At 39.2% G+C, this 18,315-nt stretch overlaps 1 protein-coding gene across 32 annotated transcripts in view; it reads right to left on the bottom strand.

Moving 5' to 3' along the window:
* PAK1 (p21 (RAC1) activated kinase 1) overlaps positions 1–18,315 on the bottom strand; it is a 160,997-nt gene that overhangs the window by 40,053 nt on the left and 102,629 nt on the right. For all 32 annotated transcript variants that reach the window (XM_069564927.1, XM_069564932.1, XM_070289444.1 and 29 more), the window contains 3 exons: positions 15,252–15,289; positions 3,209–3,325; positions 3–177 (listed from right to left, as the gene is read on the bottom strand). In XM_069564927.1, coding sequence (XP_069421028.1) covers positions 3–177; positions 3,209–3,325; positions 15,252–15,289 — 330 coding nt within the window. The remainder of the gene's footprint in view (positions 1–2; positions 178–3,208; positions 3,326–15,251; positions 15,290–18,315) is intronic.

Raw genomic sequence — 18,315 nt, 5'->3', positions numbered from 1 at the left:
ACGTAATTTCTCCAAGATCTCCTCATCAGACATCTTAGGCTTCTTCTTCTGCTTCTCAGTATTCCGGGTCAGAGCATCAGGTGGAGTGGTATTATTCTCAGTAGGTGAAATGGGAGATGTAGCCACATCCCGAGTTGGAGTAATAGGAAGTGGTTCAATCACAGACCGTGTGTATACCTGCATTATTGGTGCAAACATTTGGTGAGGCCAGCCTCTCTTAGATTTATGTTAGAACATCCAAAGAACAAATCTCAGTAAACTCATCTCTTCTCCTACTTCTTTGGGGTGCCATTGCCTTCTCCATAGAGTTGCTAATGAAGAGTATCCTAGATACTCTTCCTCTATGCCCAGGCTGTGAGAATGGAATGATCTTCCTTGCTCTCACTTTTTACAACAAGGGTTAGTGAGAGTCTGAGCACTTAAGATAATCAATATAAGCTACACAACTCTCACTATAAAGAGTTCAAAGGACATCCTATCATTAGATGGGAATCCCCTTCATCTGCAAAATTCTGTTCTTTCCCAAGCTGAAATGAATATCCTGTATTCCTACAGTACTTTTCACTGAGCATTACCTTCATTTGAGTTACTCCCTCTTTAAATCCTGAACACTCACAGAGTAAAAAACTGCAATTGTTCTTCTTTAAGAGGCCATAAGATAGAGTTATTTAGATTATAGACTCTGGAACCTGCCTGCCCGGACTTAAATTCCAAATCTTATTCTTACCATTTGTATGACTTTGGGCAGACTACTTAACTTTTCTATGCTTTAGTTTCCTTGTCTGTAAAATAGTGATGCTAGTGATACTTTATATCTTATAGAGTAGTTGCTGCTGCTGCTGCTACTGCTAAGTTACTTCAGTCGTGTCCGACTCTGTGCGACCCCATTGATGGCAGCCCACCAGGCTCCCCCATCCCTGGGATTTTCCAGGACCGGAGTGGGTTGCCATTTCCTTCTCCAATGCATGAAAGTGAAAAGTGAAAATGAAGTCGCTCAGTCGTGTCCAACTCTTAGCAACCCCATGGACTGCAGCCCACCAGGCTCCTCTGTCCGTGGGATTTTCCAGGCAAGAGTACTAGAGTGGGGTGCCATTGCCTTCTCCATAGAGTTGCTAATAAACCATAAATTAATTAACATGTGAAATAAGCAGCATCACATTCAGGAGATATTAAGCTTTCAAATTTCAGCTAATATTATTATACTGCCTATTCATTCATTTCCTTAATTAGCATTTACTGAGAATCTGTTCTTTGCCTTGCTGTACAAAATGCTGCCCCATCCACTACTTCTGTGAAGGAAGTCTTGGAGAAAGTCCTAACTACAAGGCAGAAAAAGACAAATATCAGAAAAAAAGAACAATCTATACACTACTGAGGTTCAGAAGAAGTGATCACATGTTCTACCGTCCGCCCCAAGAGATGCTTCAAGGCATTTATCACTTTTTTCATAAAAACATCACAACAATTTTTGGGTTAGTCTAAAAGCTCTATGAAGACAGAGAATCCGAGTCGTTCATCACTGCACTTCTATATCTAACCAGTCATCTAACAAAAAGTAAGCATTCAGGTAAAAGTTTCATGAATCACTAAACAAATAAATGGGGTTCTTCAGCCGGATTTTGAAGGATGGGCATGGTTATAATAGGCAGAAATGGCAGAGAACTTTCCACTAACTTATTGCTAGTGGAAATAGCAATAAGTTGAAACATTGAGAGCAGACACTATTGTTTCTTTACTGACTACTCCTGCATAGTGATTTTTTAATTTTCTATTCTTGCACATGTAGACAAACTATATCCCTGGCACCTAAACATGAATTTCATGCCTTGTCCTTCACCTTTAGTTCTGACATGGCTCCTTGAGGGGAAGAACCCTGCCTTTTCCTTCTCTAACATTCTCTTTTTCTGGCTCCCAACACAGGTCTGCTCATATAAAAAAGGCCAGTGTACTATGCTGGAATATAACCTGGACCTGGGGTAAATTACCTGCTTTCAGTTCTGGCTATTTTGCTTAGAGACTTTGGATAGATCAATTTACCTCTCCAAATCTTCTTCTTCTTCTATATATTAGGAATTAACAGTATCTTTTTGGGGGGAATGCTATGAAGATCAAATTTATCAGTTCATTCAATACTGCCTTTCTAAAACCTTTTAAAAACTATGTTAAGCACTGCAAACACACACACACAATATATAGATATATTTCCTCTACTTGTAAGGAATTCATGGTTTAATGGAAAAATTTTTTTAAATGAACATGCTTGCAAATCGAAAAAACCTTTCCAATGTGACATCTCTGGACAACTCTGATTCTGAAGCTCATTTTCCTTAAAGTGAGTTTGTAACCTATAGAAGCGGTGATTCCACAGATTCTGCTTATAAATTATAATTCTAAAAGGTCATCTAATCCCCTTGAATTGTCTCCACAGCATCTCCCATACTCAGTCAACCAACATCTGCTTGAATACTTCCATGAATTCTCTAGTTCAGAGAATCTTTTTTGTATTACCACAGAGTTTAAGCCCTAAATCATTTTTTCATTCTGAAGTTTTTGTCATAATAAAAAATCCAAACAAAGAAACACTAGTAGTATCATCTAATGATAGATCAGTGCTCAGTGATGCTAAAACATGTAAAATGCAGATTATGCAAAGTAAGGGCAAAGGGACCATGGCTATTATGAAATGCAACAACCTCAAAGGAAGTTAAATAAAAATTACTGCCAATATCCAGCATCAAAATGCACTCCTGATGTCCAGGATATTAATAACACTAATGTTTTTACAAATTCTCTTGAGTCTTTCAGTATCATCAATAATGTCTTAAGAGCCTGAACACTGGACTTTAACAGAGAAGAAAGATCTATAGCAGGCTAATTTGTTGCTACCTAGGAGACAGGAACAATTTATGTTACTTCTGCACTAAGTAACACTAATTCTGTATATCTTCCTGTCTGTAAAGAAAGTAGGGCTAAGTTGGTACAAAGACCAACTATTCAGGACACCTTGGGACTATCTGCAAACCAATGATAAAAATAAATACACCACTTCCTGTCTTTAATCATGCAGAAAGTACCTTTCAATCAAGGTAATTTGGTTATTTCACCACCTCCAAAATCTCAGGACCCCTACCAGAGTATTAAACTTCTAGACCTTGGCACCCATCCCTTACTCCCCACCTCCAAACTCTAATAAATCACAAAGACTCACAGATTTTGTGTGCTCTGGGCGTGGAGCAATCACTGGAGGTGGGGTAGCATCATCATCATCATCTTCATCTTCTGAAACTGGTGGCACTGCAGGGGTCTCAGACACCGCCTTCACATTCTGCACAGTGACAAAAGCCAGGTTCGTTAGGTTAAGCCAACACGGAACTTAAACTACCAGGACCACCTATCTCCCAGAAGAAACCTTCTCCTGACACTCTTTCTGAAACACACATCAGCCTCCAATCTCTCCACCTTTGGAGCTGGCCTCAGGAACTCAGCCATCTCCCCTTCTTTTAGCTACCACTCCCTCTTCAGTCCCTGGAGGGCTTCCTTCTCCTACCCAAAGCCTAACTGTGGATGGGAAAACCAACTGACAGCTTCTCTACCTGCCTACCCCAAACCAAACCCTGAGGACAAGCTCATATTTCTTTCTTCTCTATGAATTTTACTCTGTGCTGAATAGAGGATAAAGTACAATATATAGGAAAGGGATCAAGAGTTCAGAATTTTACAAAGTTTATCATTATAATTCTGTAGTCCTTTCTGATATGGTAAATAGAAGTTCTGAAAGGTCTTTACCTCTCCTTTTCCTTCTTTACCAAAATATACTGCATCCCTTATGCTATCAGGTACGCTCACCTCAACCTGCAGATACCGAACATCACAAGAAGCAATGAGATTTTCCCCAGATCAGATGCTACCTATATCCTTAAGCTTCTGCCCTGTCTTGGAATGACCCTTACCAGCACCACTAATTGAATCTGCTATAATCTGACAAACTTGATTTTCCCACGCAAACTATAACAAAGCTGGGCCAAGACTGGCAGGTTTCAGGGCAAGACCAGGCAAAAAGATCATACCATTACTGTTTATAAAACATGTTCAAGAGATAAAATAGCTCCAAAATATGAGATTTTTGATAGAGATTAAATGATTATAGTATAGGACCAGAGAAGCAATAGAGATCTTTTAGTAGATATTGATATAATTCAACAGTTTCAGATATTTTCAGACCATCTACTTTGTGCTCAGTAAGATACTGTGATGGATGTTTTTGATATAAATGTACAAAGATGAAAAAGATGGTCCAAGTCCTAAAAGTAGCTCACCATCTGATGCAGGAGACAGACGGACAGACAATTCCCCTTCTGCTGCCATTTGAGGCCGCTGGAGAGAGGAATGTCAGAACAACGTGGGATAAGTGAAGGAACTTATTTAGCTGAATATTATACTAGAGTTATGTGTGGGAGAGTGGCCTTTACCACATTTGACATACTAAGTAAGGAAAGCTGGCATCCTCATAGATTCTAACAGGAGCTCCAGTGCAGGACGTAACTTAAAAACTGCCAGTGACAGGCGTTTATAAGCAACTAGTTTTAGTGACTACAGGCAGTGAATCCATCCTCTCAGCTTCAAGTTTCATTTACTTGAGGAATATGGAGGTGAGGACTGGTATAATTAGAGGGGTGCCCTTAAGTCACTTTCAGTTCTAAAATCCAATAGTAGCTCCTTCCCTGTGAAAGCACATATTTTGATACTTTTCTACTCTAATTTGTTTTCCCCCTAATATTCCACTCAACAAAATTTAACTAGGAACCCAAAATGAGAATGAAGTTAACTCAGCAGCCTCTCCATCTTCTTGGGGCCCTAGGGCTACCCACTGTAAACTATAAACACCAAGTGTGTTGCTTCCTAAAACTGTGGAGGAGGGGATTTCATCACCTTCCGTAGCAACACATTCTGGTTTCCACATGTGATGGCTTTGGGTGGTTGTATTAACGACTATCAGAATCAAGAGATAAAGGTTTCTTTCGCAGAATTTTATTTCTTATCCCTGTGTCCTTTGCCAAGGGTATCCCACTTTAAGCCAAAGTTCTCATCCATAAAATGGAAATGATGGCAAGAAGCTCTCTGCCTACCTTAAGGGACCACATGGAGAAAGAAATGACGTGATGTGGGTATAAAAACACTCAGTTAAGAAGATGTAAGGAATCAATTAAATTATCATTATGGCTAATAACCACAAACTTCTTTTTAAAAAGTGACTCCAACTCATCCACTGATTCACTGTAGATAAAGTGCCTGGTCCTATGTCTTACATTTTAGAAGAAGATATATTTAAAATTCATCACTAAATTGCCAGGTAGTAGTAAGAAACATGTGAGAGTAGAGATTGATTGAAAGTAAGGAATTATTACCTTAGATATAAGTAGTCATGGAAAGGCCTCTTTAATGGCCAGAACAAAATGAGAAAACAAGCCATCAGACCCTCTGGGAGAAGAATATTCCTGGCAGATGGAAGAGATACAAAGACTCTGAGAAGGGAACATGCTTGGAATGTTCCCGAAACCTCCAGGTGCCTACATATACTACTGAGAAGTGCTTATCATTTTAAAATTGCTGAATTTTGTGTAAAAACATAGCGATCTCTGATGTTCTGGCCCAGGATTTCTCCCATCCATCCCACCCTAGCTTCATTAGAGCAGGGTTTCTTCCAGGGAAGGCAGGCTGCAACTATGTGGTCCAAGAGGTCTCACTTTCATCTGGAGGAGTAAGCAGTGCCCAGGCCCAGTGGGGCCATCAGTGGAAGTAACCTCCCAGAGATGGCAGCAGGAGAGGGTCAACCGCTGCTAGCCTGAGACTGCAATCCTGGATAGGGCAAATGAATTCTGGCCAAGACTGCTCAAAGATACAGCAGACATTAGAGAGAGGTCCCACACTAGTTATACATGCCTGACTCTGTGCACATACATAAAAGCTTCAAAAGGGACAAGCAGAAAGTTAAAGTTTCTCGACAGCCCTCAAAGAGATCTCAATAATGAGCAATGATATAGATTTTAACAACACTGTCAATCAATGCACCCTAACTGACATATACAAAACATTCCACCCAAGTTCTGAAGAACACACATTACTTTTAACCACTTATGGATAATTCTTCAGGATAGAATATATGCTGGGCCATAAAACATATCTCAATAAATTTTCAATGACTGAAAACACACAAAATGTCTTATTTAACCACAGTAGAATTAGAGATAAACAACAACAAAAAATTTCTCCAAAGAAGATAAACAAATGGCCAATAAGCACATGGCCAATACTCAACATCATTATTAGGAAATACAAATCAAAACCACAGTGAGATACCACTTCATATCCACTAAGATGGCTATAATCAAAGGACAGACAATAACAAATGTGGGAGAAGATATGTAGAAATTAGAAGCATCCTAATGTTGGTGGGAATGTAAAAAGGTGCAGCCACTGTAGAAAACAGTCTAGCAGTTCCTCAAATGGTTAAACATAGAGTCACCATGTGGCTTAGAAATTCTACTCCTAGGTATATACCAAAGAGAAATGAAAACACAGATCCACACCAAAGTTTGTACATGAATGTTAGTATGAGCATTATTTATAATAATCAAAAAGAAGAAAAAAGCCAAATGCCCATCAACTGATGAACAATCAATACTATAAAATATTATTCAGACTTTTATAAAAAGGAATGATGTCCTGATACATGCTAGAACATGGATGAAACTCACAGGTATTATACTAAGTGAAAGAAGCTAGACACAGAAGACTACATGGTCTATGAGTCCATTTATATAAAATGTCTGGAAAATGTAAGTTTATATAGACAGAATATCAGTGGTTTACTAGGTAGGGCTGGGCATGGGAGTTTGAATGAACTGTAAAAGAATACTAGGGAACTCTTTGGGGTGATGGGAATATTCCAAAAATAGATTGTAGAGACAGCTGCACAAGTCTATAAATTTAATACAATCATTGAATTGTACAATTCAACTAGTATGGATGAATTTTACAATATATAAATAACAGTCAATAATGCTACCTTTTAAAAGTAAAAATTTTAAGTTATATGTAAAACCAGCAGGTTCTTATCTTACATTTTATATAATACAGATATTTAAGGAGTTAAAATAAAAATTCCTCAGGAATGCCTGATAAAGATGGCAGATTGAACATAGGCATCTATTTCTTAAAATTTCATTCAGTTCACTTCAGTTCAGTCGCTCAGTCATGTCTAACTCTTTGCGACCCCATAAATCGCAGCACGCCAGGCCTCCCTGTCCATCACCAACTCCCAGAGTTCACTCAGACTCACGTCCATCCAGTCAGTGATGCCATCCAGCCATCTCATCCTCTGTCGTCCCCTTCTCCTCCTGCCTCCAATCCCTCCCAGCATCAAAGTCTTTTCCAATGAGTCAACTCTTTGCATGAGGTGGCCAAAGTACTGGAGTTTCAGCTTTAGCATCATTCCTTCCAAAGAAATCCCAGGGCTGATCTCCTTCAGAATGGACTGGTTCGATCTCCTTGCAGTCCAAGGGACTTTCAAGAGTCTTCTCCAACACCACAGTTCAAACGCATCAGTTCTTCGGTGCTCAGCTTTCTTCACGGTCCAACTCTCACATCCATACACGACCACAGGAAAAACCATAGCCTTGACTAGACGGACCTTAGTCGGCAAAGTAATATCTCTGCTTTTGAATATGCTCTCTAGGTTGGTCATAACTTTTCTTCCAAGGAGTAAACGTCTTTTAGTTTCATGGCTGCAGTCACCACCTGCAGTGATTTTGGAGCCCAAAAAAATAAAGTCTGACACTGTTTCCACTGTTTCCCCATCTATTTCCCATGAAGTGATGGGACTGGATACCATGATCTTCGTTTTCTGAATGTTGAGCTTTAAGCCAACTTTTTCACTCTCCTTTTTCACTTTCATCAAGAGGCTCTTTAGTTCTTCGCTTTCTGCCATAAGGGTGGTGTCATCTGCATATCTGAAGTTATTGATATTTCTCCCGGCAATCTTGATTCCAGCTTGTGCATCATCCAGCCCGGCATTTTGCAGGATGCACTCTGCATGTAAGTTAAATAAGCAGGGTGACAATATATAGCCTTGATGTACTCCTTTCCCAATCTGGAACCAGTCTGTAGTTCCATGTCCAGTTATAACTGTTGCTTCTTGACCTGCATACCGATTTCTCAGGAGGCGGGTAAGGTGGTTTGGTATTCCCATCTCTTGAAGAATTTTCCACAGTTTCCTGTGATCTACACATTCAAAAGTTCTGGTCTAGTCCATAAAGCAGAAGTAGATGTTTTTTCTGGAATTCTCTTGCTTTTTCAATGATCCAATGGATGTTGGCAATTTGATCTCTGGTTCCTCTGCCTTTTCTAAATCCAGCTTGAACATCTGGAAGTTCACAGCTCACATACTATTGAAGCCTGGCTTGGAGAATTTTGAGTATTACTTCACTAATGGCACCCCACTCCAGTACTCTTGCCTGGAAAATCCCACGGACGGAGGAGCCTGGTAGGCTGCAGTCCATGGGGTTGTGAAGAGTTGGACATGACCAAGCGACTTCACTTTCACTTTTCACTTTCATGCATTGAAGAAGGAAATGGCAACCCGCTCCAGTGTTCTTGCCTGGAGAATCCCAGGGACGGGGGAGCCTGGCAGGTTGCCGTCTATGGGGTCGCACAGAGTCAGACACGACTGAAGCGACTTAGCAGCAGCAGCAGCAGCAGCATGTGAGATGAGTGCAATTGTGCGGTAGTTTGAGCATTCTTTGGCATTGCCTTTCTTGGGATTGGAATAAAAACTGACCTTTCCCAGTCCTATGGCCACTGCTGAGTTTTCCAAATTTGCTGGCATATTGAGTGCAGCACTTTCACAACATCATCTTTTAGGATTTGAAATAGCTCAACTGGAATTGTATCACCTCCACTAACTTTGATCATAGTGATGCTTCCAAGGCCCATTTGACTTTGCATTCCAGCATGTCTGGCTCTAGGTGAGTGTGAGTGATCATACCATTGTGATTATCTGGGTCATGAAGATCTTTTTTGTATAGTTCTGTGTATTCTTGCCACCTCTTCTTAATATCTTCTGCTTCTGTTAGGTCCATATCATTTCTGTCCTTTATTGTGCCCATCTTTGCGTGATATGTTCCCTTGGTATCTCCAATTTTCTTGAAGAGATCTCTAGTCTTTTACATTCTACTGTTTTCCTCTATTTCTTTGCACTGATCACTGAAGAAGGCTTTCTTATCTCTCCTTGCTATTCTTTGGAATTCTGCATTCAAATGGGTATAGCTTTCCCTTTCTCCTTTGCCTTAGCTTCTCTTCTTTTCTCAGCTATTTGTAAGGCCTCTTCAGACAACCATTTTGCCTTTTTGCATTTCTTTTTCTTAGAGATGGTCTTGATCACTGCCTCCTGTACAATGTCATGAACCTCCATCCATAGTTCTTCAGGCACTCTATTAGATCTAATCCCTTGAATCTATTTGTCACTTTCACTATATAATCGTAAAGGATTTGATTTACCCAACAGGTAAATACTGTTAATATTTAGTGTTTAGCCTTTTCAAGGGTGGTAAACTAGATCATCACATGTTCAAACATACCTATATGTTGACCTCATGCTTGAAAGCTAGTTTGATTAGGTACAGAATTCTTGGTTCTAAATAATTTTCCTCTTACCTCTGAAAATACTGCTCCTTTGAATACTACTGCTAATGAGCCACATTAGCTGTGTTTTTATTTTGAAAGCTTTGAAAATATTTCTCTTTATTCTTGGGTCTCTTTACAGTTATCTGACGTGGTAACTGGTAGGCTCTTCCATCTGAAGACTCATACCATTCTTTAGCTGAGAGATTTTTCTTCCATTATTCCTTCATTTTTTCTACTCTAATGTCTTAATCCTCTAGTTTTTCCTGAATTTCACTGAATAATGTCCTATATCACTTATGCTTTAATTTTCCATATGTCTTTATGTTTTATATCATTAATCCACCTTTATGTGCATTTTTTAATCCTTAGAAATTTATTTCTTTAATCATATTTTTAATTTCTAAGAATTATTTTTTTATCCTCTGATTGCTCTAATCCATGGGTCCCCAACACCAGGGCCACAGCCCAGTACCAGTCAATGGTTTGTTAGGAACCAGGCCACACCACAAGAAGTGAGCAGCAGACAAGCAAGCAAGCCAGCCAGTGAGCAAAGCTTCATCTGTATTTACAGCCGCTCTCCATGTTTGCATTACTGCCTGAGCTCCACCTCTTGTCAGATCAGCAGCGGCACTAGATTCTCACAGAAGCACAAACACTCTTATGAACTGCACACATGAGGGATCTAGGATGTGTGCTCCTTATGAGAATCTAATACCTGATCGGAGGTAGAGTCAAGGCAGTGATGCCAGTGCTGGGGAGTAACTGCTAATATAGATTATCATTTGCACAGTAAATGTAATACACTTGAATCATCCCCAAACCGTCCTCACTCCCTAGCCCCTAATCCATGGAAAAATAGTCTTCCACAAAACTGGTCCCTGGAGCCAAAAGGCTGGGAACCACCGCTCTGATTGTAGCGTGTTTTGGGAGATGCAATATCTATAAAACCTTTGAATATACTGGGTTGGCCAAGATGTTCATTCCAGTTTTCAAAACGTCTTATAGAAAAGCCCAAATGAACTTTTTGGCCAACCCAATATTAGAATTCTTTTTAATTTTCTTTCCTGAGTTATCAATTTCCTCTGGCATCAGTTTTATTTCTTTATCATGGTCCTTCTCTTTAATGCTTTGTTCCTCTCAAGTGTCTAGAGATCAAGTGTCTAGGCTCTCCACTCATATTTATCAGTGAAAAATCAGACTAATCAGTGTATACACCTAGCATGTGCTTCCTCTGTAGTCATGTGAGTGTGCTTCTCTGCTGTCTCTTCCTCTGAAGGGGCAATCTGATGCAGTCTATATATGAGTTATACAGATGAGGTAACTGACAAGTATCATTTCAGAGTGTGTCAGCACGGAAGAGTATGTATGGTAGAGATTCCTCTTCTCCCAGTTATCAAAAGCATAAGAAATTTATCCTTGGGATGCAGAAATTTAATGTATTTTTTTCCACTGCAGAACTACTTTTCCTTTTCCTCTACTTTATACCTGCTGTAGAGATTTGTAGTTAACTCCAGTTCTGCTGTTTCTCTCTCAGGCCCCTGTACCCATATCAGGCATTCTCCTGATATGGATAATTTACAAAGAGGCAGTGTACTTTCTTTAGAAAAGTGTCTTTTAAGCTTAGGATCAACCTTCTGAAACCTCTTGCTCACTTAACACGGAGGCTGATCCAGCTTTTTCAATTACAGAATTTAAATTAATTTACTCTTGAAGATGACCCAGGACTCTTTCCTGTTTTTTATATATATTCTCTCACACCATTTTCTCTGGAGCTACTCTTACTTTCCTAGGATTTTTCTCTTCCACATACACAGAGGAGCTGTACTTTCTGCTGTTCCAGTCAATCTGATCTTATCTGCTTTCTATCTTCCATAAATTTCCAATAGTGGTTCATTAATAAGCATTGTATTGAATTTACTTTTTATGTATCTTTTCTGAATTTAAGAAATTAAGCATAGCAAGAGAGATAGAGATATGAATTCATCCCACTACACAGATCTAAATTCCAGAGGTATCTTTCTAAAATGGTGGTTGTTATTCAGTAGTTCAATCATATCCAACTCTTTCTGACCCCATGGAGTGTAGCCTGCCAGGCTCCTCTATCCATGGGATTTTCCCAGCAAGAATACTGGAGTGGGTTGCCATTTCCTTCTCCAGTGGATCTTGCTGACCCAAGGACTGAACCCACATCTCCTGCACTGGCAAGCAGATTCTTTACCACTGGGCCACCAGGGAAGCCCTTTCTAAGATGGTAGTTTAGACTAAAATAAATATCCAACTACATTATTTAAAATACTTCCTATTTAAAATACTTCCTTAGCTCAAGCGGAGAGTCCCAGTTCTTTCACCTGACATGACACATCCTTAACAATGTGGCTTTTGTTCATGCTACTTCACACAAGAAAGCATTGATTGCCCTTTTCTCTGGCTGGTATCATTGCCTACATTTACCTGACACTGTGTTACTTACCTGACACTGTGTTATTAATCCTTGTTTATGTGTTCTGATTCCTCACTAAGCTGGGAGATCAAGAGCAAAGACCTTACCCATCCTTGACTCTTGGGCACTCACGGAGCCTATAACATAGTAGGTGATCATTTTATAAATGAGAGCTCAGGCACTAAAATGCTAAATAATCTGAGAGATGGATCTCAGACCAATGAGCCACAAATAAAAAGAATTTTAGAACTAGAAGAAACATTAAAGGTTATGTTTATTAAATGAATAAACTGTGAGGGCCCAAGAACCTTGTGCCAACTATCCTGTACTACCAAGCAGAATAAATCACTCCATCAAATATGACCCTCATTGTATGTTATTCATGAACATCTCTTGCAGCCCTCATCCTTATGTTTTTTCTCAAGGACTAAGATAATGCAAAAATTTTATCTCTGTATCACCAATACCTGGGCACAAAGAAAGTGCTAAATAAATATCAATGGTTAAATGTATAAATGAATGTTGCGGAGAACTTAATATTGTACTGGTTTCTACTACTAATTCATTCAAGGATAGGAAGCATGTCATGTAACCTCTGAGTCCCAATTTCTTGTGTCATGGAGATTACAGTATCATTCAAATATTTCCAACATCAAATGGAATGATCTGTGTGAAACCAATATGGAAAACGATGCCATGCTATCACAGGACAAACCATATTCCCACATATAACTAGTAAGGAAATAAAAAGGACTGAGCCACAGGGATAATGTTCTGAATTGGGGAGAAAATGTCCTTGACAATCTGGTGGTTTTAATTGTAGATACTAAAATCAGTACAGGTTTTTACAAATCAGGTGTTATCCTCTCTGCCATATGGCATGAGCCCCAGGGCTCCTCCTCCTCACTAAGGAAAAACAGACTGAAGGCTTTACTGCAATCTCCTTTATAAGACCTCTCTGACATCTTTCTCAGTTCCCTGCCACAGTGGGGAAAAAAACCCAGGACAGAGACTGAGAAGACCCTAGTTCTAATCTGGTTGTATCACAATAGCAATTATGAGTCTCTAGGAAAGTCTGTTTCCTACCTGTTAAGTGGGGATGATAATTTCTTCACAAGGTTAATTTGTGAGGACTAATTATGCTAACATAGATAAGTTACTGGGCTTCCCTCATAGCCCAGTCGATAAAGAATTTGCCTGCAATGCAGGAGACCCAGGTTTGATTCCTGGGTTGGGAAGATCCCCTGGAGAAGGAAATGGCAACCCATTCCAGTGTTCTTGCCTGGAGAATCTCATGGACAGAGGAGCCTGGCAGGCTACAGTCCATGGGGTCATGAGAGTCGTAAATGACTGTCACTAAACCACCACCATATAAGTTACTAATACAGTGCCTGGCACATCTTAGCTACTCAATAAATAATAGCTGCTATTTCGCCTTGAAAAACATAAAGACATTTGAGCCACAAGGTACAGTTCAGCTTTGGTTAACATCCCTTCTTCAACAATTTACAACTCAATAATGGAGAGAAATTTTCAAGGATCTTAACATCAGCAAGTTCTTCACCACCTTTTAACTGTATCTCTTCCATTTGATGAAAAATGAATCAGTGGAAAGCAAAACAAACTGGGAATCAGTTACATATTGCCAATAACCCTTCTCAATTTCAGTTTTATCATCTATTATATAAGGATAATAACCTGTCTCATTAAACTCCTGTAAAGATTAAAAGAGAACCATGAATATGAAAGGAGCCAGAATGCTACTGGCAATGGACATGTGAACTTTTTTTTTTAATTACTGATTACAGTATAAAATGACTCAGAATAAACGAATTTCCAATGCTGGAAGCATGATTCAACGTTTTTGGATTGTGACTCAGTATTGTGTTAGAATGTATGACTCCTCCACTTAAGATCCTTCAATAGCTTGTTATTACCTTTAAAAGTTAAAATTCCTTACATGATCTGACCTGCCTACACTTCACATTCCAATCATAACAAACCACTCGCAGTTCTCTGTACAAGCCAACCTCACGAACCTCCTTGCCTTACCACATGCTATTTATCCTCTGCCTGGAATACATTTGTCTCTTTATTATTCTTCCCCAAGAAAACTAACTCATTCAGTTCAGACTTCACCATCAGGAAGCTTTCCTTAAACATCCAATCTTTTATTCGGTATATGCCATAGTATAATTTTATTTAGTATTATATCGTTATGTGCCACATGCCAAGGAACCTGCAACTGACAGGTGAGACATAGTTCCTGGCCTCATGAAGTTTTAGCATCCTGTACTGTAAGTGTTTGTGCCTTCGTGACACTCACAAGACTGGGAGATCAGGGGTTTGATAATGTCTGATTCATCCCTATACTGTCACTTCTCCACAGAAGACCTGGCATAGAATAGCAGCTTTGCAAATGTTTAGTAAATCAACATAAAATAACCAACTCTGCACAGAGACAGCACTAGATAAAAAGAATAGCAGTAATCTAGTATAATAAGCCACAGCTTACTCATTATAAGACCCTTTCAAATACATCAATACCTCATCTCATAATCTGCTTTAGAAAAAGGAATTGGTAAATTGTGAAGGTCAGAGGGACCCATGAGGTCATCAATGACTTCTACATATTCCTTCAAGTGACAGGACATTCACTACAACTTCAGAGGACAGAATGAATCACCTTAAATTAACAGAATCTGCTCCCTTCAGCAATTAATCCTAATCCTGGTTTTATAAACTCAATTAACCCAAAAGAAGGAATTCTCTTTTAAATGCAGCTATTTGAGGACATTTCCAGGTAAGGCAAAGTGTATAGTCCTCAGTCTACTGAGGAAAAAACTGAAGCTCAGAAAGGCAAATTGGCTTTTCTAAGGTTCAAAGCTAAAACTGAAAACTGAGTCTAGCAGCCAGTTCTGGTTCCAGGGTTAGGATTTCTAGAGCATTAATAAATGAAAGCTGGAAGGGATATCTACTGGTTATTAAGTTCAAGTCCTTTACTCTGAGGCCCAGGGTGGGAGAGTGACCAAGATGAGTGCCCACCAGCCCAGACTCTGCATCTACCATACTGATCTGATCCCTAAAAATCATACCTGCCCATATCAGAATAGAGGAAATAAAGGCTTACCAAAGTGTTAGAAGAATTATAATCTTCAGCTGATTTATCTGCAAAAGAAAAAAGACAAGTGATTCAGTCAGTAAACAATTACAGTGAATCCTTTCTTGAGACTTAGGAAGCCTATTCAGTAAAATACTTGCCAAGCTTAGAATAACAGTGTTACTGATACTACAGTCCCAATACCATGCTAAATACTTTATACACATTACCACCTCTAATCCTTGCTACAGCTGGGTACTATTATTATGTCTACTTTTATAAATTTGGAAACTGACATTCAGTGAAGTGATTTGTCTACAAATCATTTAACACACAGGTTATTTGGAGTCAAGATTTGAATTCTGGTCTAATTCTAAATACTATGCTAGAACTATATCTATATTATCAAGCCTCAGTGATTAAGGAAATTACCTCCATTCTAAGAGAAAAGGAAAGAGTTCATAACTGGTATCACCCCGAGATGTCTATAACAAATCATGACCAGCATGCAGCTTCAGCTTTTAGAAAGGATCCTTCTATATCCATGTCTATTCCCCACAAGGAAAGAAACACTAAGCCTTAGGAAAAGAGCTTTCTGGGTATCTCAGCTGGTAAAGAATCTGTCTGCAATGCAGAAGACCCTGGTTTGATTCCTGGGTAGAGAAGTTCCTCTGGAGAAGAGATAGGCTACCCACTCCAATATTCTCACCTGGAGAATCCCCATAGATAGAGGATCCTGGTGGGCTACAGTCCATGGGGTCGTAAAGAGTCAGACATGACTAAGCATCTTAGCACAACATAGTCATGTCAAGTATAATTAAAAGTATGGTCTTATTTCCGACACTAGATCTAAACTCCCTCAATATCACCAAATTTTATTAACTCTGAGATATATATTTTTTCACATTAACATCTCCGAAACAAAGATGTGTCCTACAGTCAAAGGTATTTCATGATTTAATTGGCAGCTTCTTTTTTCTTCATGTATGTAAAATAACAATGCATCTCACAATCAATGATATCTTAAACTTGATAAAGTATGAAACACAAACCCAATGGAGATCCAGCAAGAAAATAAGTTTAAACACCAAGTATTATGTTTGGATTTATTCTTTAATTCCTAGAAGTCCAAGAAGAAATTGATTTCATCAGTTCACCACCAATGGAATTAAGGAGAAGAAATATTATATCAAATCCTACATCCACCTCACCAAGAAACAAGCCCAGATAATGTCCAAGATCTCACATACATGAAAGTGTCAGGTATAGCTCCTGTGATCCTATGACAAATTATGAACCCACAAACTGTGATAATATGTTCTTAAAGCAACCCCTGAATGGCAAGCTGTACCCCAGAGAAATCAAATCAGGATATAGCTTAAACCTAATTACCTTGTTTTTCTTCTCCAAAAGCATATTCCATACCAAGTAGAATACTATGCCCTCACTGCACCACCTCCAACATTCTGTACTACTACTGTTTGTGAGGACTGGGTATTCTGGTAATAAACATATCTCAATCGTATAAAAGAAGAGTAAGTTTGCACCTTCTAAATGAGATGTACAATTTCTACATATAAAAATTAAATTTTATAGCACAGGATGACACAGCAGAAAGCACTTCTAATCCCTTCACTGTACAAATAAATAAACTAAGGTTCAGAGGAAAAGAAACCGGTTTAAGATTACATAAATCAAATGCTACAAATCCATGGCAAAGAGGGCTAAAACCCAGAACCTGAGATTGTCAGTTCAGTTCAGTTCAGTCACTCAGTTGTGTTCGACTTTTTGCAACCCCATGGACTGCAGCACGCCAGGCCTCCCTGTCCATCAGTCCTTCCAATGAATATTCAGTCCTTCCAACTTCAACATCAGTCCTTCCAATGAATATTCAGGACTTATTTCCTTTAGGATGGACAGGGTGGATCCCGTTCCAGTCCAAGGGACTCTCAAGAGTCCTCTCCAACACCACAGTTCAAAAGCACCAATTCTTTGGTGCTCAGCTTTCTTTTTAGTCCAACTCCCACATCCATACATGACCACTGAAAAAACCATAGCCTTGACTAGACAGACCTTTGTTGGCAAAGTAATGTCTCTGGTTTTTAATATGCTGTCTATATTGCTCATAACTTTTCTTCCAAGGAGTAAGTGTCTTTTAATTCCATGGCAGCAATCACCATCTGCAGTGATTTTGGAGCTAAAAAAAATAAAAGTCTGCCACTGTTTCCACTTTTTCTCCATCTATTTGCCATGAAGTGATGAGATCGGATGCCATGATCTTTGTTTTCTGAATGTTGAGCTTTCAGCCAACTTTTTCACTCTCCTCTTTCACTTTCATCAAGAGGTTTTTTAGTTCTTCACTTTCTGCCATAAGGGCGGTATCATCTGTATACCTGAGGTTATTGCTATTTCTCCCTGCAATCTTGATTCCAGCTTGTGCTTCATCCAGCCCAGCGTTTCTCACGGTGTACTCTTCAATTTAAATAAGCACGGTAACAATATACAGACTTCACGTACTCCTTTTCCTACTTGGAACCGGTCTGTTGTTCCATATCCGGTTCTAACTGTTGCTTCTTGACCCACATACAGATTTCTCAAGAGGCAGGTCAGGTGGTCTGGTATTCCCATCTCTTTCAGAATTTTCCACAGTTTATTGTGATCCACACAGTCAGAGGCTTTGGCATAGTCAACAAAGCAGAAATAGATGTTTTTCTGGAACTCTCTTGCTTTTTCCATGATCCAGTGGATGTTGGCAATTTGATCTCTGGTTCCTCTGCCTTTTCTAAAACCAGACTGAGGTTGTCGATCTAGTCTAAATTTTGCTTATCACATTACCTATGAGTTGGTACAGAAAATAAAGTGCTAAAAAAACAGGAAACAAAAAAAATTGGCATGAAAAATTGCGCTTTGGTTTTAGACAGCAAAGGATTTAAAGACCCAAGTTGAAAACACACTTACATCACTGGTGTATCACTCAATTGATATGTTAAGGCTTTATGAATAAATCACTTACTTCCCCTGAGCCTAAATAATTTCTCTGAGTATGCAAAATGTGGGTAACAGTACTTGTGCTGCCAGTCTCTCAGTGTCATCA

This window comes from Ovis canadensis, chromosome 21 (assembly GCF_042477335.2).
Source record: "Ovis canadensis isolate MfBH-ARS-UI-01 breed Bighorn chromosome 21, ARS-UI_OviCan_v2, whole genome shotgun sequence".
NCBI classification, from domain to species: domain Eukaryota; kingdom Metazoa; phylum Chordata; class Mammalia; order Artiodactyla; family Bovidae; genus Ovis; species Ovis canadensis.
The sequence above is the reverse complement of the archived record's forward strand: the minus strand, read 5'-3'. Positions and strand labels throughout refer to the sequence as shown.